Source organism: Chiloscyllium plagiosum, chromosome 28, assembly GCF_004010195.1.
Source record: "Chiloscyllium plagiosum isolate BGI_BamShark_2017 chromosome 28, ASM401019v2, whole genome shotgun sequence".
Taxonomy (NCBI): domain Eukaryota; kingdom Metazoa; phylum Chordata; class Chondrichthyes; order Orectolobiformes; family Hemiscylliidae; genus Chiloscyllium; species Chiloscyllium plagiosum.
In genome coordinates, this window is record NC_057737.1 from 14,899,595 (window position 1) to 14,926,532 (window position 26,938).

The following is a 26,938-nucleotide window of genomic DNA, read 5'->3' on the forward strand; positions in this document are numbered from 1 at the left end:
ATCATCAAGGCCTCCCATGAGTCCAGATATACAGGTATAGACAATGATTTTCCCATGACAGAATCCATACAGTATGGAAGCAGACCATTTGGCCCACTGAGTCCACACTGACCATCCATACAACATCCCACCCACCCCCACTCTATTCCTTTAACCCTGCATTTCCCAGGGCTAACCCACTGGCATCCACTGCATGCACATCCCTAGACATTATGGGCAATTTGACATGGCCAATCAACCTAATCTGCACATCTCTGGATTGAGGGAGGAAACCGGAGCACCCAGAGAAAACCCATGCAGTCACAGGGAGAATGTGCAAACTCCACACAATCAACTGCCCAAGGCTGGAATTGAACCCGGTTCCCAGGCACTGTGAGGCAGCAGGGCTAACCACCATGCCATCCTGTTCCTTATAGTACCTGCTGATGTTGCCAGCCACCAATAACACTACTGGTTCAATTACTGCTGAGTTATTTTTCAATTGCGTGCTGGTAGCTGAAGGTGTTTCACCTTACAGCCACATTGCAGACAGCACACCACTGCTGCCACCATGAATAAACATCCTGGCAATGATTTGGGATCTTTGGGCATCCTACTTGCTCTGGCTTTAAGAGGTGTATTTTGACCTTTTTTTAAAATGGAGGGGTCAAGAGGTGACAATTAGTCTGCTCCAAGCCAATAAAGTAAACATGTGACACTTTGGAGCTTCTAAAAAAAATTGGAACAGTAGAAGCAGCATGAATATGTGACTCCCACAGAATCAATGCTTTTGTTTAGATTTCAGTAGTTGCTGGGATTTAGAACCTGGGTGTGGAAGCCATCTTTTTCTCTGTTTCAGCTAAAAGCTAGAGTTCTCTCTGCCAGAATTTTCTCTTGATATTCTTTCCTCCTGGACTGAAGAAACATTGCATGTGAGACAATCTATTTTACTCAATTTGCCTTTGCCAAGGGTGTATTTATGGGATGTTATTATAATGTAACAGTTGCTGTTTAAAAGTTAAATAATCTATTATTCTGTTTAGTTTTCCAATAGAGTTAAAGCTGGACCAATTCTTCTTTCTTTTGTTCGTATTTTAACTATAGAGTAAACTATAGAGACTAGGACCCGTGGACACAGCCTTAGAATTAGAGGGGGTCATTTCAGAACAGAAATGCGGAGACATTTCTTCAGCCAGAGAGTGGTGGGCCTGTGGAATTCATTGCCACGGAGTGCAGTGGAAGCCGGGACGCTAAATGTCTTCAAGGCCGAGATTGATAGATTCTTGTTGTCTAGAGGAATTAAGGGCTACGGGGAGAACGCTGGTAAGTGGAGCTGAAATGCGCATCAGCCATGATTGAATGGCGGAGTGGACTCGATAGGCCGAATGGCCTTACTTCCACTCCTATGTCTTATGGTCTTATAAAGTGTGTTTTGCATAAAGCCCAGCTGTTTGACTGATCAAAACACATCTGGAACACAATGCCTTATACTTGACTTCAAAGAAGAAGTTAGAATCTAGGTGATCTCTTAGTTATATTCTGAGGGGTTTGGTCTGGTCCATAACATAGTGCAAACTGATAAATGCTTATTGATTATGTACATGACATACAGAACAATGAGACAGAAGGATTTTAAAAGAACTTTCTTCCATCAGATCCTAGAACGGTATAATCTGACACACAAGGATAATTATGCATCAGAGTTATTAATTCCATAGTTGGCTAGATGGCTAGTTTGTGATGCAAAATAACAATAGCACCAGTTCAAATTGTGTATTGACTGAGATTATCATGAAGACTCCTGTTTCTCAATCCCTCCCCTCATTTGAGGGGTGGTGGCCGCCAGGTTAAAACACAACTGCCAATTCTGTCTCTCCAATGGGAGAAAACAGCCCTATAGTCCTCTGGGACTATGACGACTTTATACTACTTCAATTTTATTTAGTTACGTTATTAAATCCCCAGCTCATGCAAAGCATTCCTGCTATAAATGCCATGAGAAGGACTACTACATACTATGAACTCCACAGAAGCTGGTACCCTGTCACCAAATCACTCTTTATTTACACATGAACAGTCCCTGACTTCAGTGTTCTTCAGAGTCAGCTCTCAAGAGTGGCAGTATCTCTGATACTTCCCTTTTTGTCTGTCAACACAGGCTCCCTGATTGGACCAGATTAACAGCACCAGTTAGAGAACCCACATTCCATGAGGTCCAGCTGGTTGATCTTGTTACATTTATTATATCTTACCCCGAGTCCACAAATTTAGGCTGGTCTTTGTCTTGGAGAGCTCCTTGGGTGTTTTAGCATTAGGCGAAAGTGAGGACTGCAAATGTTGGAGATCAGAGTTTAGATTAGAGTGATGCTGGAAAAGCACAGCGGTCAGGCAGCATCCGAGCAGGAAAATGGACATTTCAAAACGTTGATTTTCCTGCTCCTCAGATGCTGCCTGACCTGCTGTGCTTTTCCAGCACCACTCTAATCTAGACTGTTTTAGCATTAGGTCAGGTTCCTCCAACTTGGTATCCAATTCAGGCATGCGTGCAATGCATGGGAGCTCACCTCTCAAGCCAGGGGCACCTTGGTAGAATTTCACTCTCCTTCTGGTGGCAAAGGCGTTGAGGCAGCTACATTGTTACGTCCTTCTCTGATTCAGAGGACTCGACAGTGCTTGATAGAGATGAAGATCCAATGGGTTCAGGTGGCCTTTCCAAATGTTCATAAGGCAGGTTTTGCTCCCTCACTGTTTGCAAATTTGGGGCTTTCATATGGTCCACATGCTTGTTCAGGTCTGTTGCACCTACCCAAACTTTAGAAGTCACTGGTCCTGACCTCATGTTGATCATGTCTTTTACCCACATGGAGGTATTTCTGTGTTTCTTACATCAAAACTTCGCCCTGTATCAAACGCTCTCTTGCCTGGCCGAGTCTTGTGTCTGGCATTGGAGTTCCTGATGCTATTTCACTTTCTTCCCCATTTCCACGAAGATCAAACTTAATCTGGTGTGGACGCTTCTACCCATTAGCAATGCTCCTGGTACTATCCCTGTAGTTGCATGTGAGGTGACTCTACAATCAAATAAGAACCTTGACAGCTTAGTATTTAGCAAGGCTGTAGGCTGTTTCTTCAAGCCAGCCTTCAAAGTTTGAACTGCTCTTTCAGTGAGGCCATGGGATGATGGGTTGTACAGAGGTGTCCTCATGTGTCAAATGCCATTCAACTTAAAAATAGAACCAAATTTCCCACTAGTAAACAATGGCCTCTTATCTGTGACCATCACTTCCAGGACTCTGTGTTCTAAATACATTTGGATTTAGCGGTTCCTCTCTCCACTGGGCCATCTATAAGCTAATATCACCTCCAATACCATACAGAGAGTCATCGCATGTCAATTTTTTTTTTTAAGATTACATTGCAGTGTGGAAACAGGCCTTTCGGCCCAACAAGTCCACACCGACCCGCCGAAGCGTAACCCACCCATACCCCTACATTTACCCCTTACCTAACACTACGGGCAATTTAGCATGGTCAATTCACCTGACCTGCACATCTTTGGACTGTGGGAGGAAACTGGAGCACCCGGAGGAAACCCACGCAGACACAGGGAGAACGTGCAAACTCCACACAGTCAGTCGCCTGAGGCGGGAATTGAACCCGGGTCTCTGGCGCTGTGAGGCCGCAGTGCTAACCACTGTGCCACCGTGCCGCCCACCAATGCCAGCTCTTTTTGGGGATTATGAAGTACCAACACCTTACAGGGTGATAAATGTTTCTTTACTTCATTGAAAGCTAGTAATTGTCTCTGCGACCATTTCTAAGGCCAACCCTTTTTTTAAAGGAGTTGATGCAAATATGCGAGTATGGGTAACAGGTTATGCATGAACTTCCTATAATAATTCATCAGCCCAAGAAGTTACCTTATCTCCTGGACTGATGCAGGAGGTGGGACACCTTTGATCACCTTACTTTATCGTTCAACTGGTGGTGTTGACTCTGTGGCCCAAGTAAGTCACCTGGGGAGAACTGGAACACCTTTTTCCTTTCAGAGGTATATGCCTGCCTTGGAAAAACACGGTAGGATTATATCCAGGTTTTTTAAGTATTCTTTTTTTAGTTTTCACTGTTATTAGAATATCTGAGGTAGACCTTACAAAATGTTCTCCAGTGTCTGCTGAAAAATTGATCAGGCTGATGAGACCTCAAATGACAGTCACGTATATTGGTACAAACCCTTATGGGCATTAATTGTAGCATACACCTGGGAAACGCAATTGCAAGTAAGCTTGGCTCACATCCAACTTCATATCAGAAAGCACCTCCATGGCCAGCTTTGCATATAAATCCCCTATCCAAGGGATTGGGTATTTATCCAGCTGCAAATGGTTTAGCATTTGTTTAAAGTCCACACAAAGGCGAACCTAGCCTGTTGCCCATTCTGTGAATTGGACTGGTTTGATCTTTCCTTCACTTGAGAGCCTCCAGATTTCTGCCTCTACTTTTGCCCATAAAGCAAAAGGCATTAGGCAGGCCTTGCAGAATCGCTGAATTCCTTCTTGGTCAGCAAACAAAGTAGCCTTGGCTCCTCTGATAAGTCTTCCAGGAAGTTCTAGCCGAAGAGTCATAGAGATGTACAGCATGGAAGCAGACCCTTCGGTCCAACCCGTCCATGCCGACCAGATATCCCAACCCAATCTAGTCCTACCTGTCAGCGCCCGGCCCATATCCCTCCAAACCCTTCCTATTCATGTACCCATCCAAATGCCTTTTAAATGCTGCAATTGTACCAGCCTCCACCACTTTTTCTGGCAGCTCATTCCATACACGTACCACCCTCTACATGAAAAAGTTGCCCCTTAGGTCTCTTTTATATCTTTCCCCTCTCACCTTAAATCTATGCCCTCTAGTTCTGGACTCCCCCAACCCAAGGAAAAAGACTTTGTCTATTTACCCTATCCATGCCCCTCATGATTTTGTAAACGTCTGTAAGGTCACCCCTCAGCCTCCGATGCTCCAGGAAAAACAGCCCAGCCTCTCCCTATAGCTCAAATCCTCCAACCCTGGCAACATCCTTGTACATCTTTTCTGAACCCTTTCAAATTTCACAACCAAGTTGGGATTGAATGTGGTTCAATTGACTGAGTGGTCTAAACTAGCAACTCACTATTCAATATTTCGCATAGGATACTGCTGGCTCCAACAAAAACAAGAAAGAAACACTTGTAATTACAGATCGTTTTTCATTCTGTAAACCTCCAAAAGGTCGCCCCTCAGCCTCTGACGGTCCAGGGAAAACAGCCCCAGCCTGTTCAGCCTCTCCCTGTAGCTCAAATCCTCCAACCCTGGCAACATCCTCGTAAAACTTTTCTGAACCCTTTCAAGTTTCACAACATCTTTCCAATAGAAAGGAGACCAGAATTGCACGCAATATTCCAACAGTGGACTAACCAATGCCCTGTACAGCCGCAACATGACCGCCCAACTCCTGTACTCAATAATCTGACCAATAAAAGAAAGCATACCAAATGCTTTCTTCACTATCCTATCTACCTGCGACTCCACTTTCGCAGTGGAGAACCTGCATGCCAAGGTCTCTTTGTTCAGCAACACTCTCTAGGACCTTACCATTAAGTATATAAGTCCTGCTAATATTTGCTTTCCCAAAATGCAGCACCTCGCATTTATCTGAATTAAACTCCATCTGCCACTTCTCAGCCCATTGGCCCATCTGATCAAGATCCTGTTGTAATCTGAGGTAACCTTCTTCGCTGTCCACTACACCTCCAATTTTGGTGTCATCTGCAAACTTACTAACTGTACCTGTTATGCCCGCATCAAAATCATTATGTAAATGACAAAAAGTAGAGGACTCAGCACCGATCCTTGTGGCACTCCACTGGTCACAGGCCTCCAGTCTGAAAAACAACCCTCTACCACCACCCTCTGTCTTCTACCTTTTGAGCCAGTTCTGTATCCAAATGGCTAGTTCTCCCTGTATTCCATGAGATCTAACCTTGCTAACCAGTCTTCCATGAGGAACCTTGTCGAACGTCTTACTGAAGTCCATATAGATCACATCTACTGCTCTGCTCTCATCAATCCTCTCTGTTACTTCTTCAAAAATCTCAATCAAGTTTGAGAGACATGATTTCCCACACACAAAGCCATGTTGACTATCCCTGATCAGTCCTTGCCTTTCCAAATACATGTATATCCTGTCTCTCAGGATTCCCTTGAACAACTTGCCCACCACCGACGTCAGGCTCACTGGTTTATAGCTCCCTGGCTTGTCCTTACTACCCTTCTTAGAGTGGCACTGTGTTAGCCAACCTACAGTCTTCCGGCACCTCACCTGTGACTATCGATGATACAAATATCTCAGCAACAGGCTCACAATCACTTCTCTAGCTTCCCACAGAGCTCTAGGGTACACTGGATCAGGTCCTGGGGATTTATCCACCTTTATGCATGTCAAGATATCCAGCACTTCCTCCTCTGTAATAAGGACATTTTGCAAGGTGTCACCATCTATTTCCTTATATTCTATACCTTCCAAATCCTTTCCCACAGTAAATACTGATGCAAAATATTCGTTTAGTATCTCCCCCATTTTCTGCAGCTCCACACAAAGGCTGCCTTGCTGATCTTTGAGGGGCCCTATTCTCTCCCTAGTTAGCCTTTTGTCCTTAATAGATTTGTAAAAGCCCTTTGGATTCTCTTTAATTCTATTTGCCAAAGCTATTTCATGACCCCTTTTTGCCCTCCTGATTTCCCTCTTAAGTATACGCCTACTGCCTTTATGCTCTAAGGATTCATTCGATGTATCCTGTCAATACCTTACATATGCTTCTTTCGTTTTGTTAACCAAACCCTCAATTTCTTTAGTTATCCGACATTCCCTATACCTACCAGCCTTTCCTTTCACCCGAACCAGAATATACTTTCTCTGGATTCTTGTTATCTCATTGCTGAAGGCTTCCCATTTTCCAGCCATCCCTTTACCTACGAACATCTGCCCCAAATCAGCTTTTGAAAGTTCTTGCCTAATACTGTCAAAATTGGCCTTTTTCCGATTTATAACTTCAACTTTTAGATCTGGTCTATCCTTATCCATCACGATTTTAAATCTAATAAAATTATGGTCGCTGGCCCCAAAGTGTTCCCCCACTGACACCTCAGTCACCTACCCTGCCTTACTTCCCAACAGTAGGTCAAGTTTTGCACCTTCTCTCATAGGTACATCCACATACTAAATCAGAAAATGTTCTTGTACACACTTAACAAATGTCTCTCCATCTAAACCCTTAACACTATGGCAGTCCCAGTCTATGTTTGGAAAGTTAAAATCCCCTACCACAACCACCTGAGATCTCCTTACAAGTTTGTTTCTCAATTTTCCTCGATTAGGGGGTTTGTAATATAATCCCAAGAAGGTAATCATCTCTTTCTTATTTCTCAGTTTCACCCAAATAACTTCCCTGGATGTATTTCCAGGAATATCCTCCCTCAGCACAGCTGTAATGCTATCCCTTATTAAAAATGCCACTCCCCCTCCTCTCTTGCCTCCCTTTCTATCCTTCCTGTAGCATTTATATCCTGGAACATTATGCTGCCAGTCCTGCCCATCCCTGAGCCATATTTTTGTAATTGCTATGAAATCTCAGCCCCATGTTCCTAACCATGCCCTGAGTTCATCTGCCTTCCCTGTTAGGCCCCTTGCATTGAAAAATATGCAGTTTAATTTATTAGTCCTACCTTGTCCCTGCCTGTTTGACTCTTTTCTGTTGTCAACTGTACCAGTCTCAGATTGATCTCTTTCCTCACTATCTCCCTGGGTCCCACCCACCACCTTACTACTTTAAATCCTCCCGAGCAGTTCTAGCAAATTTCCCTGCCAGTATATTAGTCCTCTTCCAAATTAGGTGCAAACCGTCCTTCTTGTACAGGTCACTTCTACCCCAAAAGAGATTCCAACGGTCCAAAAAAAATCCTTCTCCCATACACCAGCTCCTCAGCCATGCATTTTCCTCCTATCACTGCTCTCACTAGCTCGTAGCACTGGGAGTAATCCAGATATTACTACCCTTGAGGACCTCCTTTTTAAATTCCTGCCTAGCTCTCTGTAATCTCCCTTCAGAATCTCAACTTCTTCCCTTCCTATGTCGTTGGTTCCAATGTGGACAATGACCTCTTGCTGGCCCCTCTCCCCCTAGAGAACATTTTGCACCTCTCTGAGACATCCTCGATCCTGGCACCAGGGAAGCAACACACCATTCTGCTTTTTTGCTGCTGGCCACAGAAACATCTGTCTGTACCTCAGACTAGGGAGTCCCCTAATGCAATTGATCTCTTGGAAGCCGACGTACCCCTTGTTGCATTAGAGCCAGTCTCAATACCGGAAACTTGGCTGTTCATGCTACGCTCCCCTGAGAATCCATCACCCCTACATTTTCCAAAACAGCATACTTGTTTGAAATGGGTATAGCCACAGAAGTCTCCTACACTGGCTGCCTACCTCTCTTACCTTTCCTGGAGTTAACCCATCTATGTGACTGTATCTGAGACTTCCCTCCCTTCCTATAACTGCCATCCATCACATACTGTTGCTGTTGCAAATTCTTCATTGCTTTCGTCTCTCCAACCAATCCATTTGATCTGATAAGACTTGCAACCAACAGCATTTATTGCAGATATAATCTGCAGTAACCCTTAAACTCTCTTTAACCTCCCACATCTGACAAGAAGCGCATATCACTCTACTAAAGGCCATTTTTGCTCCTTCACAATCTGCAGACCCAGAAAATAACACCATCTTATTCCTCTACAAAACACTGCCCCAGGTTGAATGAATAGTTGCGGCTTATATTTTAAGTTTAATCAAGAGACATATCTCAAAAAGCATATAGATCAAGAAAGGACCCACTCTACTCACTACTGCAGACTTTCTGTAGATCACACCTAAAAACAATACATTTATCTGCTTCTGTGCTGTGAACTTCGCCCAAACAGTTCCTCCGAGATCAATTGTGAATTTCACTGTTTGTTAATTTTCCCAGATGCACTCCAATATCCAGCAATACATGAATTCAAACAGGAAAAGCAGTAACTGTGCAGGTTCACGGCTGTGTCAGTTTTTCTCTCTCTACTGCACTGACCTCACCATGTGCTTCCTTTGTCTGTTCTTCTCCCTTTTAAAACAGCTGTTGTTTTGACGTTTTTTTCAAAGATCTAAAACAATGCAACAGCATATAAAACAATAATTGCTGCTCCTGGGATTCGAAGAAATCAACTCCAACACCTAACATACTTCAATAAAGGAGTAGTTGTTACAGGCAGAAATTTTTCCCGTCCTCCATCTTGGATTAACCAGAATCCTTCCAGGTAATTAAGTATGACTTTACTTAGGCAGCTATTTTCTAATTGAAACAAGAAAGTTGAGCAAACCTAGGTAAATCTCTTGCAACAAATTTCATCCGATAAAGGTTTAGCCTGAGCCTTTTAATACAATCACTGGTAACTGAACCAGCTACTTTTCATAATAGACTGAAACCGAAGCTGTACCCTTCATCTATAAAGATTTCTCAGTATCGGTTCTCAGCTTAACTGAGATCTTGCACAAAGTTAAAGACAATGAATTTTGTTAATAATTGCAATGACTGACACAGTTGTACTGGTATCAACCTCCATTAGAAATGGATTATCAGTTAACCAGACTTCTATCTTGACTTGTTCTGATTTTGATGTTGCTAAACAATTTGACTGTTCAAAACCAAATGTGGATGGATTTTCTAGGATATGAAAGCTCCTGGATACGGGCCGAAGTTATCTTACTCAGTTTAGGTCTAGTAGAACTGTTTTGCTCTCTCGGGTCCGCATATCCACAACAACTACAATGGCCTGCTGGCCAGGATCCTGAAGGAAATTTTAACCATTTGGCCTAGGGTTAGCTTTGTTTTGAGGTTTTGCTATGAGCCAACCTAAAGCCCCTCTGATCAAGATATGTCCTGAGTGAGTCGATGCAGTTTTCTGCACTCAAGTGATGTTCCCCCACACTTAATCAGACTGGTGAGGGTGTCCACTTCCAATTGAATATACTGTGGAATATCTTACGCTCCACTTGCTGCATTTTTCAATGGTAAAACCAGTTGTCATGGGTATTTGAAGTCCAGTTGGACTTCAGCTAGAAGACATTTTTGTATAGTTACATCATTCATTCCTCATATCAGATAGTTTCAGAGCATCTTATCAAGGCTTAAACCAAAGTCGCAGGCTTCTTCCAATTGCTTAACCGAATCAAAAATCCCAATACAAATTCCCCTGGTTTTTGAATTGCTGAGTGAAAACAATAGCTTTTCAGAACTAGAGGCAGCTTGGGGATGAAATATTCCTTAATTACGTTTGTCAATTCTTGAAAGGTTTTAGTGGTGCCTCAGAGAAAATTAAGCATCTGATGACACAGAAAGCTGTAGCTACAGAGGCTGTTAAGAGAATTACTCATTTCTTGTCTGCCCAATATTATTTTCTCAAAAAGAAATACCAATTCTTTCTATGTACTGAACTCAGTTCTTAATGGCAAGGTTGAAGGTCTCAAGCTTCCTAAACAAATGCTTAACCTCAACTCAAATACGACTGCTGAGAGCAGGTTTCTTCAGGATTGTGCTTTACTCCTATTGCCATTAAAATAACTCCATATAGACGAGTATGTTGTCACCAAGTCACTCCTTATTTATACATGAACAGTCCTTGGCTTTGGTCCTACGCATTCAGTGTTGGGTACCAGGATGTCAATACCTCTGACACTCATCCTTTTTATATGTCAGTCAGGGCTCCCTGATTGGACCAGACTTAACAGCCCAAACAGGGAACACATTTTTTTTAATAGAATCATAGAAATGTACAGCATGGAAACAGATCCTTCAGTCAAACTCGTTCATGCCGACCAGATAATATAGACAGGAAGGGGTTTTTTTTCGGTTAGGTAGCACCTTTTCAAAGGCAGTAACAACAACAGCACTATGTTTCCAAAGGAGGAAAAGTAGGTTTTCATGTATATATTTCAGTTTCTCCAGTGTTTCTCAGTATCCCAATTTCACCTCGATGGTGCAAAATCTGCTATCCAAATACTCCTCGTGAATGTCAGAATATATGCCACAGATAGAAGGACAAATTCCAAGCAGATCCCATTCATGAAATTTGAATTATCAGGCATGAGATTATTGTTCTCGAATATAAGTATCAAGCACTGTCAAACACTGAGTCCATTGATCCCATAGATGGGACTCCTAGAGTCCATTTGCATTAGTCAATCCAGCAAGTAGGCTAAGGATTTTCTTTAACATTTATTACAGTTGACCCACATGCTCTATATTATTTGTATAACAGTACAGACCAGGTTTATAACATAATAACATTTTATGACCCAGATTAGACATTGCATCTTTAGGGAACATGAATAACATGAGTCCATGAAGATTGGACTCACTTATCACTATTGGTCGTATTTGCACTACCATAAAGAACAAAAAAAAGGCATGTTTCCCTGCATTATTAATCTGGTTTCATGGACTTTTAACACATGAAACATTATAATTCTACTTTAGCATTGTTAACTTTTTTTGCCTTGACTTCGCCCTGACTCTGAGTAGAGAAAACTATGGCTCAAAAAAAACAAGGCATTACAGAGCTAGATAATATTGCACTCTTCTCTACAAAACCAGTGCAACTTAGGAACTGGCTGTGTTTTAAAGTAGTGAAAGAATAGCTCAACTAAAGATATTGAGAGTCTAATTTCTGGGTTTAAATAATGTTTGCAAATCTTCCAGTGAGGGTTAATTTTAATCTAACTTTGCAAGCAGGAAAACCAACAGAATTAAATGGATGATTAACATAGAATATCAGATTAGGACACACCACTAATAATCTCCATTGAATTCAAGGGAAGGTAAACTACACTAAGTGGAAAACCCAGTATATCACCCACCTTATCGGTTTCCCAAGTGACGGGCTACCCAATCAATTAGAAAGATGAATCTGAAATGAGCTGGAGTTCTGACCTCAGTATTCAAAATTATTGGATCCCTCAAATCAAACTCTCATTAGTCTTTCGAGGTTTTATATCTCTATCTTACACCTAATGAATGACTGTTAGCATGTTCCTACATTACTTTTATTGTAACAATACATGTACAGATAACTCTGTATAAGACGGCTTACACACATTGTGTTAATAAGCCAAATTCCTCTTAATAAGTTGCTTTGCCATCGGGATGATGAAATCAATCTAACTTCCAGCTTCAATATCAGCAATTTCTATGATTGTAGTTTTTTATCTCATTTGTTCATGGGATGTATTGCTTATCCTTAACTGTCCTTAAGAAGATTGTGATGTGCCACTTTCTTACACCACTGCAGTCCATAGGGTCCATGTATAGGCATTAGTGCTTTTAGAAAAAGAACTCCAGAATTTTGAGCCAGTCACAATTAAGGAATGTGATGAGTTTCAAGTCAAGGTGGTGTGAGAGTCGGAGGGAAATTTAACAGATGGTGTTCCCGTGCCCTTGTTCTTCTAGACAGAGGTCATGACTTTGGAATGTGTTGCAGAATTACTACTTTAGCAAGAGAAACTTTTGATTATTTGATTTTACCCCATTTGCTTTAGTTTTGCAGGGCTACTTGTTGTCCGATCAGTGGTTTCAATTGAGCTTTGGAAGCAGCAGGCATTTGCATATCTCCATATAATATTCCCCTAAGCTATTGGCGACCTAATATTAGGGAGGCCCAAAGAATCAGTCATAGTATAAAGGATCTTGTGATGCAGTTGTAAAGACTCGACTTCAGGGCTAGAAGGCCTGGGTTCAAGTGCCAACTGCTCTAGAAGTGTGTTATAATGCATCTGAACAGATTGATTTAAAATATATAAAGGTTCAGTCCTTAAAATTTAGGAGGTGCTGTGTAGCTGCAATGAATTAAAATTTCATAATGCAACAAAACACAGTTAACATTATTCCAATATAAAAGCAAAACAATAACAATATTAATATTAGCACATTCATCGGATCACATTTTGCAGAAGTCTGCTGCTAGTATGATTAAATCTGTTCCTTACAGGTTTGCCAAAGGTTTTTGTATTACAAAGTAAATAAATTGCCCTTATTACTTATAATTATGCTCGACGTGTTTTATTAATAATTCAGAGATCTATTAACATGTAAACAATATAAATAATATTCCTATTCTGATTGATGGGAAAATAATGATGAAAACAATGTTAGGAAGCTTTTCTTGTTGAGTCCCCAGAACTATTAGAGTCAGAATTCCAAATAAGATTCATTAACAATGACGATGCAAACTGAAACTAAGACTTGCAAACTAAATAATTTTCATTAAAAATACTTGAGAATTTAGTTGTATCATTTCAAAATGGGGGTATATTAAAAATGTGTGACATCAAATTATGATTCCAATTTTAATCATCAGGAGTCTTTGGGAGTACAACTTTCAGATAACCTAAATTAGATAACAAATAATGCCAGCTATATGTCGAGGATTGAGTTCAGAGTGTATCCTGAGCTGAAGTCAGGGAAGTACGCTAGATCTATGGTAATAATTGCTGTCTGTGTTCACAATGAAGACATTGGCTGGGGTGGCAAGTCATGCAGACTGGAACAATTTGCATGGGTGAGAAGGCCTATATTTAATTAGTAGAATGGAACTGTGTACATGAGGTGAATCTATAGAAGTCAGATGAATAGAACCAGGAGGTTTCAGGCTCAGAACTGTGATTTAACTGGAGGCATTCCTAAATCACTTGATTCCAGGAGACGGCAATGTTTCTATGGTGTGATACGGCGTTGATAATCTCAATGAACTACCTATGATGTCCCAAAGAGATGTAAACAACCTAACAGTTCGGATTGTAGACTTTGATCCTTTATTCTCCTTTCGATGCATTAAATGGTGAAAATGCCAGATTTAGGATAAGAACGTTTGTACTTGATGGGCACATTTAGAGAAACAAAGAGAGGTGACTTGATATAGCAAAGGACATTTAATAATTTTTTCCAAGCCAATCTAATGTGAAAATTAAATTATAATATATAAAGCCTTCATAAACTGGGGAGTTTTACATTATGTTGGTAAAAGATATAAAATCTGAAGGCAAAAAATAATTGCCATTCATATTCTCTACTTTTTTGCTGCAGGCTAAAAATTCATTTTTGATTTACCCATGGGAGAAAGCTAATACCAGCTGTCACAGACAAGTCCAAGAACTGAAGAGTAAAGAACTCAAACAACAAATTCAATATTGGAGCTTGAGCAAATAAACAATATGGAATCATAATGTTTAACTTTATTAAGATTCAAGATTGAAATGTTTGCTATCCATCTCCTGATACCTATAAATGGAAAGCCAGTCTTCTGTTGCTGCTGCACTCAGCAAAACCTATTCTTGAGTTCTTATGCATGATGTGCTGAGCTCCAGGTATGTCAACAGGTTACTGATATTATCTAAATATTGCATTTTAATGTGCTGCAATTACCTTTGGATATATAAATTGTAAATCTGCACTAAATGAATTGACTGGTACAGAAGCTGCTTTTAATTATCAGTTGAGCACGTATCTCAACACGTATCTTTAGGAAATAAAGAAGGATATCAAATTTCTCATTTATGAAAGGTATTTAAAAGAGGATCACTCTGTACCTGGCACTTACTAATAATTATATCAGATTTCCCTGCTGTAACAAGAACACTGTACTGGTTTAGATAAAGCTTTAAAACAATTTGTATCAAAATAAATTCCTTCCATTTGTTCTTTAAGATATGTTAATACTTTCTATAGTCAGAAATACTGCTTACCTGTTAACAGCTAAATACAATTCTGTGTTGTGCGCGTGGAATTGCTCTCCACTAAGATCATAAAAGTTAACTCTAAAAGTCAATGTCATTCCAAGAGGGACAGCAGCCAGTTCTTCATTTTTGGCAATATGTAACTTTGGGCTGGTGTTAATACTAAGGTATGCCACTGGAGCCACCTAATAACAATGCAGAAGCAACATACATGCTAAGTGAATCTTAGTTAGCACATGAGGCTAATGTTAGTGCAGATTAATAACTGTTAACCAGAATAAATTTTGACAAATTTCAGCTAAGTGAATTGACAACCAAAGTATGTTAAACTTTTTTCTTATGGTACATTATCAAATAACGACTGCAGAGATAAGACCTTAAGACATAGGAGTAGATGCAGACCATTTAGCTCACTGAACAAAGAAAATTACAGCAGAGGAACAGGCCCTTCGGCACTCCAAGCCTGCACCCATCCAGATCCTCTATCTAAACCTACAGCCTATTTTCTAAAGATCTGTATCTCTTTGCTCCCTGCCCATTCATGTATCTGCCTAGATACATCTTAAACGACAATATTGTTCCCGCCTCTACCACCTCCGCTGATAACGCATTCCATGGCCCCACCACCCTCTGCTTTCCACGCACATCTCCCCTAAACCTTTCCCCTCTCACTTTGAACATGAGAGCCCTAGTAATTGAGTTCTGCACTCTGGGGAAAAAAGCTTCTCACTATCCACCCTGTCTCTACTTCTCATGATTTTGTAGACCTCAAACAGGTCCCCCTTCAACCTCCAACTTTCTAATGAAATAACCCTAATCTATTCAACATCTCCTCATAGCTAGCACCCTCCATACCAGGCAACATCCTGGTGAACCTCCTCAGCACTGTCTCCAAAGTATCCACATTCTTTTGGTAATGTAGCGACTAGAATTGTACGCAGTGTTCCAAAAGCAGTCGAACCAAAATCCGATACAACTGTAACATGACTTGCCAATCTTGTACTCAATATCCCATCCGATGAAGGAAAGCATGCCGTATGCGTTCTTGACCATTCTATTGACCTGCACTGCCACCTTCAGGAACAATGGACCTGAACATCCAGATCTCTCTGTACATCAATTTTCTCAAGGACTTTTCCATTTACTGCATAGTTTGCCCTTGAATTGGATCTTCCAAAATGCATCACCTTGCATTTGCCCGCACTGAACTCCATCTGTCATTTCTCTCCAATCTATCTACATTCTGATGTATTATCTGCTACTCCACCAATTCAAAGTTTGTGAGAAGATTTGTAGCTCGGGTGCTCGTTGTTGTGGTTCTGTTCGCCAAGCTGGGAATTTGTGTTGCAGACGTTTCGTCCCCTGTCTAGGTGACATCCTCAGTGCTTGGGAGCCTTTTGTGATCTTTCCTCTGGCATTTGTAGTGGTTTGAATCTGCCGCTTCCGGTTGTCAGTTCCAGCTGCGGATCCATGAACACCAACTAGCCACGAAACGACATGACCAGCTATCCTTAGTAGCCACACACGCAGATGACAAGCAACATGGGTTTGACTGGGACAACACTACTATTAGAGGGCAAGCCAGAGAACAGCCAGGGAATTCATAGAGGCATGGCACTCATCCACAGATTCAATCAATAAACACATCGACCTGGACCCAATATACCGACCACTGCAACGGACAGCTGGAACTGACAACCGGAAGCGGTAGCTTCAAACCACTACAAATGCCAGAAGAAAGATCACAGAAGCGCTTCACAGGAGGCTCCCAAGCACCGAGGATGTCACCTAGACAGGGTGTCTGCAAGACAAATTCCCAGCTTGGCGAACAGAACCACAACAACTCCACCAATCTTAGTGTCATCTGCAAACATTCTAATCAGGCAACCGATACCTTCCTCCAAGTCATTTATAAATATCACAAACAACAGTGGTCCCAGCATGGATCCCTGTGGAACACCACTGGTCGCAGGTCTACATTTTGAGAAACTCCCTTCCACTACTAATCTCTGTCTCCTGCTGCCCAGCCAGTTCTCTATCCATCTAGCTCGGACACCCTGGACCCCATGCAATTTCACCTTCTCCATCAGCCTACCATGGCGAACCTTATCAAATGCATTACTAAAGTCCACGTATATGACATCTACAGCCCTTTCCCCATCAATCAACTTTGTCACCTCCTCAAAGAATTCCATTAGATTTGTAAAACGTTACCTTCCCCACACAAAACCATGCTGCTCATTACTGATAAGCCCATTTTCTTCCAAATGGGAATAAATCCTATCCCTCAATATCTTCTCCAGCAGCTTCCCTACCACTGACATCAAGCTCACCGGTCTACAAATACCTGAAGTAATCCTGCTACCCTTCTTAAACAAGGAGACTACATTAGCAATTCTCCAGTCCTCTGGGACCTTACCAGTGTTCAAGGATGCTGCAAAGATATCTTTTAAAGCCCCAGCCATTTCATCTCTCACGTCCCTCAATAACCTGGGATAGATCCCACCCTGACCTGGAGACTTGTCTAGAATACCCAAAACTTCATCCTTCCTTATGCCGACGACCTAGAGTACTCAAAGATCTATCCCTAACCTCACATCCGTCATGTCCCTTCTCCTTGGTGAATACCGATGCAAAGTACTCGTTAAGAATCTCACCCATTTTCTCCACGCAAAACTTTCCTCCTTTATCCTTCAGTGGGCCAATCCTTTCTCTAGTTACCCTCTTGCTCCTTATATATGAAAAAAAGGCTATGGTATTTTCCTTAACCTTGTTTGCTATAGATAACTCATGACCCCTTTTATCCCTCTTAATTCCTTGTTTCAGACTAGTCCTACATTCCCGATATTCTTCCAAAGCTTTGTCTGTCTCCAATAACCTAGACATTATGTATGCATCCTTTTTCCTCTTAGCTAGTCTCACAATTTCACCTGTCATCCATGGTTCCCAAACCTTGCCATTTTGATCCCTCATTTTCACAGGAACGTATCCCTCCTGAACTCAAATCAACCTCTCTTTAAAAGCCTCCCACATATCAAATGTGGACTTACCTTCAAATTGCTGCTCCCAATCCACATTCCCCAGATTCTGCCAAGTTTGGTATAGTTGGCCTTGGGTCTACTCTGCTGTTCAATGAAATCCTGGCAGAATTGACATGCTCAGCTCCACTTTCTTGCCTTTCCCCCATAATCCTCAAATCCTTTACTGATTAAAAACCTTCATCTTGGCCATGAATATATTTGATGACATTGCCTCTACAGCCCTCCGTAGTAAAGAGTGCCAAAGATGAACTGCCCTCAGAAGAAATGCTTCCTCATCTGTCTTAAGTGCATGACCCCTTACTGAGATTATGCCTTTTGGTCCTGGAATCTCCTGCAAATAACCTATCATCTACCCTATCAAGCCCTGTAAGAATCTTACGTGTTTCAATATAGTTGTCTGTCAATCTCTTAAAGTTCAATGAGTACAAGAAAACTGAAAACTCTGAGGGAGGTATATCCATATTATGGTAGAATTTAACGTTCAGTCTGAGAGGGAGAAACATGAGTCAGACGCAACTGTGCTAAGCTTAAATAGGGAATTACAAAGGCATGAGGGCAGAGCTGGCTGGATTGGGAAAAGAGTTTAGCAGGTATTCAGGAATAAGAAAAGACCTGGCATATGGAATATAATGTGGTAAAATGTAAGGTTATGAACTTTAGCAGGAAAAAGAGCTGAATATTACTTAAATGGAGAAAAACTACACAAAGCTACAACACAGAGGGATTTGGAAGTAGTCGTATATAAATCTCAAAATGTCAGCACACAGGTGCTAGGAAGGCAAATGGAATATTCGTCTTTATGTCAAAGGAAATGGAGTGTAAAAATGGCAGGGGGAGTCTTGCTAAAGCAATAAAAGGCATTTGTCCGACAACAGGTGGAATACTGTGAACAATTTTGGTCTCCTTATGTAACAAAATATACACTGGCATTGAAGGCAGTCTCGAAACGTTTCACCAGGCTGATGCCAGGTATGGAGGCACTGACTTATGAGGAGCGGTTCAGTAGGTTGGGCCTGTATTCATTGGAGTATAGAAGAATGAGAAGCAACCTTATTGAAACATACATTCTTAGGACTTGACAGGGTAGATGTGGAAAGGTTGCTTTCCCTTGTGGGAAGTTTAGGACCAGAGGGCACAATCAGAATGAATTTGGCCTTTTAAGGCAGAGAATGAGGAGGAATGTCTTCTTTCAGAGGATAATGATGTTGTGCAATTGTTTACTATAAAGGGCTATTGAGGATGAATAGTTAAGTGTATTCAAGGCTCAGATAAATCTTTTAATCAGTAAGGGAATCAAGGAATATGGGGAAAAGGCAGGGAAGTTGAGTTCAGGATTATTAGTTCAAACATGATCTATGACATGCTCTCCTTTATTTGAAGGATCAATAACCGGGGGGATAATTTTAAGGTGAAGGGCAGGAGGTTTAGAGAGGATTTGAGGAAAACATTTTTTACGCACAGGGTGGTGGAAATCTGGAATACACTGACTGGGAAGGTAGCAGAGGTGGAAAACCTCAAAAACTTTTTCAAGAAGTACATTAAAGAGCACTTGAAATGTCATAACATTCAAGGCTGTGGGCCCAGTGCTAGAAAGTGGTAACAGAGTAGTCAGGTCAGTGCAGGCTCAACGAGCTAGAGACTTGCTTGTTCTTAAATCTCATAATCTACAGAGAGGTTGTTGGAGTCATGGAGCTGAACTGACATAGCTCTTGTGATACCCACCCTATCTTCCAAGGTTGGCAAAATAGTGTTCTAACTGTCCATCTCATTTTCATGTATGGATTCTACTTTCAAGAGCTACTGACATATTTAGAAGAATGGGCAAATGGAGAAAAAAAAAGTGAAAAAGGAAGATTATAAATTCCAAAGCAAATGATTTCCAGTGCTATCTCTACTGGTATCTTTGATTTGGACAGAATCACACTATTACATACAAACATATTAACTGAATTGGGCCTCATCTAAAAGGATATCTTGCTTTACAGGTGTCCCCCTGTATCCACGGGTGATACATTCCAAGACCTACTGTGGATGCCCGAAACCATGGATAGCAGTGAACCCTATCCCATTTAAATGGGAAACATACCTTCCTGGCAGCCCCCGGAATTATTTCTGGAATGTTTCATGTAATTTTTTTGGTCACGGTAAACCACAGATAACTGAAACTGTGGAAACCCAATCCGTGGATAGAGGGGTTCTACTATATTCTGCAATTTGGTACACTTCTGCTACTTGGAAGACATGCTAACTATTATTTATCTTTTCCATTCATGCTTGCACATGCATTAAGTATATATTGAATTTTACAGGAAAACGATATACCTATGCAAAAAGTAGAATTAAACTGTAGTTTGCCTCAAATTTAATTATTTTAGTGATAAGAGTATGTTATTGGCTTTTATTCACTATTTAGAGTACATGTTGAAAATCATTCAAACGGTTTAACGAGGGATTTGCAGATGTAGGACTGATAAGTAAAACATTATTAGTTTTATAAGCAATCTAAACATTTTGACCTTTGATGGTAATATTTCTGTGTCTTCAATTGCATGTCATAACCCAAAGTTTTTCTGAATTGACTCAGTTAAAAATAATTTATTTCCAAAGGTCTTCTAGTTACCCAAGATTCTGAGCTGAAAGACTTCAGTTATATTATGTAACTTTTAATGAATTCTAATCATGCACTTGTACTTGCATGTAATTTTTTATTATTTTCTCCCTGTGAGGAATAGGTCTTCTACATGCCCTCAACAGTACATATAAGCATCTGCTCTAAGACTTCCAACTACAGTTTACTACAACAATTTACTAAGGACTCAATCATGACAACCTCTGGGTTAATTCTTTGGCTGCTTCTTTTTTCCCCATTCATGAGATATGGGCATCTTGGCTATGCTACAATTTATTGCCTAACCATAATTGCCCTCAAGAAGATGATGGCAAGTTGCTTCTACTACTGAGCTTCTTCTACTGCTCAGTGTTTGGAGGCTTCTAATCTGCTCTTTGTACATTTCAAGTTACAACATAGTTGTGATTAGGATCATATTGTGCACAATGATCAATTTGTATTTTTTGGCTCCAATGAAACATACCATTTCTAAGTTCACTGCTAGAATAATTAATGCAACACGGGGACTGTTTAAAATGACATTTCATGCTTAGCATTGGGACTCACTATATTGCAAAATAGTGAAATACTTACCCTTACTCCTGTTACAATAGTTTGATTCAGTCCAAAGTATTCAAGTGATGTTACCGTGAGTGCAGAAGAACCAGTTCGAGGTCCCGATGTCAAGACACCATGCCCATCTTCCATTACCACAGATTTATTGTGAGGACATTTGCGCACTTCATAGTTGACATAGGCTTTGCCATCCCTGTTGATTTCAAATGAGAACCTTAAAACTTTAGCACAGGTATACAGGCTCACATTTGGTAAAGGTATACCTGCTCCACATTACGTTTATGTCTTATTGGAAAAACATGTTATTTCAAATGGATTGTTAAGAAGCAAAGAGTAAAATTTTCCCCACATGTTTCGGAACTCTGCAATTAAGGTCAAATGGGGATCAGAAGCCAACAACGTTGGCAAGGAGTTGAAAAAAACATAGCATGAAGAATGACACATTGACCCTCACGACATTTTGTTCTAATACCATTTTGCATGCTATATCTTCTTTCTTTCGCTGGCACTAGGTCACAATGCTGAACTCCTTCCACTATGGAGTGGACTACAATGATTCAAGAAGGTGCACCATCATTCTCACCTAAAGGACAGTTGGAGATGGGCAATAAATAGTGGCCTAGCCAGCAAACTATTCACCACCAATGAATGTTTTTCAAACATGTGGCATCAGTCAACAGTGCTGCTGCTGGTTATGGACTAGTTAGTCAAATCTGGAGCTATTACATCACTGCTATAATGTACTGGTCAGAGATTTCACACAACTCGAATTGAAGAATTATTCAGAACTCAGTGTTATTTCCTGTCTTTTCCTGTTATTTCCCCTTCTGTTGTGCAAATTAAGCTTTCATCTCAGTTCCATTCTCTTCCATATCGATTCCCTCCTTGAAGTCTGAATATCACAACAAACCAGCCTACCCTCTACAATGCCTCACAATTGTTATGACACAACGGCGAACCCCTCTGTTAATTAAACTAAACACCCAGAAAAGCTCACCTCGCTTCGTAACCCGTTAAAGTATGAGTGAGAGAACTCTCAAATTTCACTATTTAAAGAAAATAATATCAATTTATTCTTTAACTCTAAAAGTGAACAATAAACAACAACTTTTCACAACTCTAAGCTCCCTTTTCACTTAACTGCTTATTATCTGTCTCCAACTTTATAACAATATACTGTTCCAATAAAACACTTATTAAAATTACATCAACTTAATTTCAAAACCATACAGCGGCTGGCGTCTTCGGTGTCTGTCTTCTTCTGGCTAAAGATCTCCCCGGGTTGTCTTCTTTCTTTTACTGCAAATATGCTTCATTTGAAAAGGTACCTTTGATAGGGAGTGTTCCTAATTTCTTGGTTCTTGATGGCAGTTGCTCGGTCTGATTTTCAAAATGCTTGCCTTTTTAATATTCCCAACATCGGATCGTCTCATTAGTTCGATGCTGGTAAGCAATAAATTCAAACTCCATTGGGTTTTAGTATCCTAGGGCATAATTTAAACTGATTGGTTAAATTCAAATTGTTGTCAAAACAGCAACCAACTCAGGAATCAATTTCATAGCCAAATCTTACATATTTTCAATTTTCCAATACAGAGACTGCTGTTTCGAGCTCAGTGCAAAATTCTCAGCATTCACTCTCTTTTAAAGGTAGTATACATGCCTTCAACTTCACATCTCCCTCCTTAAGAAAAAAAATGAACCATCATTATGAAAAGATGGCTTCTTTTTTTGCTAATTCTTAATCCCATTACAGGATAAACACACAGGACATTAATCTAAGTTCATACTAATTTCTGCACAACCCACACACAGGAATCTGTTCAATCTTATCCATACTTTTTCCTTTAAATCCACATACCCACATTTTTATGACCCGCAACATGTACAATTGTAAATTAAAAGTCTGTAACACAAGACTCCAATTAAATAGTCTTATAATTTTGTATTTAGATCATTCCAAGAATGTAAGAGGAATGTGGTCAGTTTACACAACTATCTCTGACACATTGCTCATCACATAACATTAAAATTTTGTAAGGCCAGTACCAAACTTAATCATTCTTTTTTGATTGTGGAATATTTTCTCTGGTGGGTGTTGAGTTTGAGAAGTATCCAATTGGTTGTTCAATTACATCATCATTGTCATGTAGCAGTACAGCTCCAACTCCTATACTGCTTGCATCAATTGCAACTTCAAAGGGTTTCAAAAAATTTGGTGTAGCTGCAACTGGTGTGGTTAACACTGCTTTTAAATTCTCAAATCCCTCCTGGCATTGTTCTGTCCACTGTAAGTTTGTGTTCTTCTTTATCTGTTAGTGGTGCCACCGCACTGCTGAAGTTTGGAACAAACTTCTGGTAGAATCCACAGTACCAAAAATTGAAGCACCTCTTTCTTTGAGGATGATTGTGGAAATTCCTTGATGGTCTCTGTCTGCGCGTTCCTTGGGGTCAACCTTCCATGACTGATATTAAGTCCCAAGAATGTCACCTCTGCCTTTGCAAATTCTGTTTTCTCGAAGTTTATTACCAGTTTTGCTTCTTGTAATCATTCAAAGAGCTCTGCCAATTATACCATGTGATCTTTCCATGACTCACAAAAGATCACTACATCATCCAGGTAAACTGCAGTTTGTTAATCCAGTCACAACTCTGTTCATGAGTTTTTGGAATGTGGCTATTGCGATCTTCACTTCAAAAGGCATCACTTTGAATTGATACAGCCCATTCACAGAAACTTCTTTTGCTTTCTGTGATAAAGGTACCTGCCAATAACCATGCAGTAAACCCGACTTTGTAAGTGGCTTGTCCAACTTTCTCTATACAGTCCTCCAATCTTGGTATTGGGTATGAGTCCAATTTTGTTATGGCTCTGACCTTCCGATAGTCCACACAAAGTCCTTGAGTCCCGTCAGGTTTGGGAACTAACACAATTGGTGAACTCCATTCACTCTGACTCTGTTCGATGGTATCTTCGTTGAGCATCCCGTCGACTTCCTTCTGGACCTGTGTGGCTTTGGGAGGAAGTCTGTAGGGTTGTGTTTTATTGGAACAGTATTCCATACTTCCACCTCATGCACAATAGCATTAGTCCTCCCAATCTTATTCCTGCATATGTCATGTAGCAGATCTTTAGACCGTTCCAAGAATGTAAGAGGAATGTGGTCAGTTTACACAACTATCTCTGACACATTGCTCATCACATAAACATTAAAATTTTGCAAGGCCAGTACCAAACTTAATCATTCTTTTTTGACTGTGAAATATTTTCTCTGGTGGGTGTTGAGTTTGAGAAGTATCCAATTGGTTGTTCAATTCCTTTCAACAAACCTTTCAACTGGGTTCTTTGCTCCTGAGGCAGATTGCTCACTAACCTATCCCACTCCTCAAAGATTTCATCAAACCATGGAATCCCTACACTGTAGGCACAGGCCTTTTTGGACCAACAACTCCACACCGACCCACTCAACCCCATTCCCCCTACTCTATATTTACCCCTGACTAATGTACTTAACCTACATATGGGCGATTTAGCATATCTAATACACCTGACCTGCACATCCTTGGACTGTGGGAGGAAATCTGAGCACCCGGACGAAACTCACGCAGACAAGGGGAGAATGTGTAAACTTAACATCAACAGTCACCTGAGGCTGGAACTGAACCTGGCACTATGAAGCAGCAGTGCTGACCACTGAACCACCGTGCCGCCAATTCTATGATATCCTCATTATTTAACGTATTTTGAGGCACATCAAACTCCACGACATCTGGATTTGATTCCTCACTCTGTGGGGCAATAGATAACACCCAGTTCTCCAGTTCCCTGTCTCTATTATAGTAAGGCTTCAACATATTCACAAATCATACCTGATACAGTTTTTTTTTCTATCCAGCATCTTTACCAGATAGTTTACCTGACTTAACTTTTTCTCAATTTGATAGGGACCATTAAACCTGGCTTTGAAGGGATCTACCATTGGTAAAAATACTAAAACGTCATCCCCACAGGAAAACGTCTGACTTTCAGAGTTTTTAATCTGCCACCTGTTCCACTCTATGCTGTGCCCTCTTCAGGTGCTGTTAAGCTAATTAACCTACCCAGTTTAATCTCTACCTCATCTCAGATACATAATCTAAGTGTGAGATCTCAAACTTCGGTCCTGTCAATTTTTGTCTAATTAATTTCAAAGGCCCTCTCACTTCATGTCCGAATATTAACTCAAAGATAGTAAACTGAGTCAATTTGTTTGGAGCATCTCTAATGGCAAACAATATGAATAGGATACCTTTATCCCAATCATTCGGGTAATCCTGACAGTACGCTCTTAACATGATCTTCAGGGTCTGATGCCACCTTTCCAAAAGCTCCTTGGGACTCAAGATGATACGCATTTGATTTAAAGTGCTGTATGCCTAAGCTATCCACGACTTCCTTAAACAGCCTAGGAGTCAAATTAGACCCTTGGTCTGACTGAATCTCTCTGGGTAGCCCATACCATGTGAAGAAAACTACTAACTCCTCTACCACTCTTTTTGCCTTAATGCTTTGTAATGGAATTGCCTCCAGAAACCTGTTAGATATATCTATTATGGTTAGCAAGCACTGATGCCCACTTTTAGTTTTCAGGAAGTGACCTACACAATCAATCATAACCGGCATAAAAGGTTCTTCGAATGCAGAAATTGGCAGCAAAAGTGCTGGTTTTATTACTGCCTGTGGCTTACCTATCATTTGGCACGTATGGCAAAATTTAACCACATTCTTGCGCAGTCCAAACCAATAGAAATGCTTTTGTACCTTAGCCTGAGTCTTCCTTACACCTAGGTGTCCTCCTGCTGGTAATTCATGTGCTACCTGTAGCATCTCCTGTCTGTATGCTACCTGAAACACAATCTGGTGCACTTCCACCCATTCCTCCTCTGCATTAACCTGCCATGGTCTCCATTTTCATCTGAAGATTTTATCCTTAAGATAACCCTCAGGAATACATTCGGATTCCATTTCTGAGTATGCCTCTCCTATAAACATATTTTATTGTCCCGTCTTTCTGTTCTAAGTCCATTAGCCCTTCAGGACTAAACACTTCTGCCTGTTCAGGTTTTCCTGCACCATTACATCAAACAGGGTGTACACTAACTGAAACTCAAATCCTTCATCTGTGTCTTTAGTTTTTGCTTCTTGCTGTGACTTATGATAGTTGAATCTTGTTACTATATAGTCTGGAAAAATTCCAGGGTATTTTTCTTTTAACTCCTCAGTTCCCTAGTCTTCCTTTGGCTTCTCTACAACAAGGGTTGTTACTCCCACCTTGGATCCTGCAGAATCGTTCACAAGGACAAACTGTATTCCTGGAACTAATACTGTCAATCACTTCCACTGTTACTTCCCAGTCTTGTGTTGGCTCTCCAACCTGATCTTACACAGGGGAATGCTAAATTATCACTCTCTCAGGTAACAGGTCAGAAAGAGTGCAAATACATTCATCTCTTAGAACATAGAACATTACAGCGCAGTATAGGCCCTTCGGTCCTCTATGGTGAGTCGATCTGTGGAACCAATCTGAAGCCTATCTAACCTAAGCTATTCCATTCTTCTCCATATACCTATCCAATGACCATTTAAATGGCCTTAAAGTTGGAGAGTCTACTACTGTTGCAGGTAGTGCATTCCATGTTCTTACTACTCTGAGTAAAGAAACTACTTCTGACATCTGTCCTATACCTATCACCCTAATTTAAAGCTTTGCCCCCTCGTGCTAGCCATTGCCATCCGAGGAAAAAGACTTTCACTGTCTACCCTATCTAACCCTCTCATTATCTTATATGTCTCAATTAAGTTGCCTCTCAGCCTTCTTCTCTCTAATGAAAACAGCCTCAAGT

General features: G+C 40.7%; 1 protein-coding gene across 9 annotated transcripts in view; it reads right to left on the reverse strand.

The window, feature by feature from the left end:
* LOC122563983 (nuclear pore membrane glycoprotein 210-like) overlaps window positions 1-26,938 on the reverse strand; it is a 178,660-nt gene that overhangs the window by 29,684 nt on the left and 122,038 nt on the right. For 8 of the 9 annotated variants that reach the window (XM_043718385.1, XM_043718384.1, XM_043718383.1 and 5 more), the window contains 2 exons: window positions 21,074-21,248; window positions 14,840-15,015 (listed from right to left, as the gene is read on the reverse strand). The exons of the other annotated variant lie outside the window; for it this stretch is intronic. In XM_043718385.1, coding sequence (XP_043574320.1) covers window positions 14,840-15,015; window positions 21,074-21,248 — 351 coding nt within the window. The remainder of the gene's footprint in view (window positions 1-14,839; window positions 15,016-21,073; window positions 21,249-26,938) is intronic. 9 annotated transcript variants of the gene reach the window in all.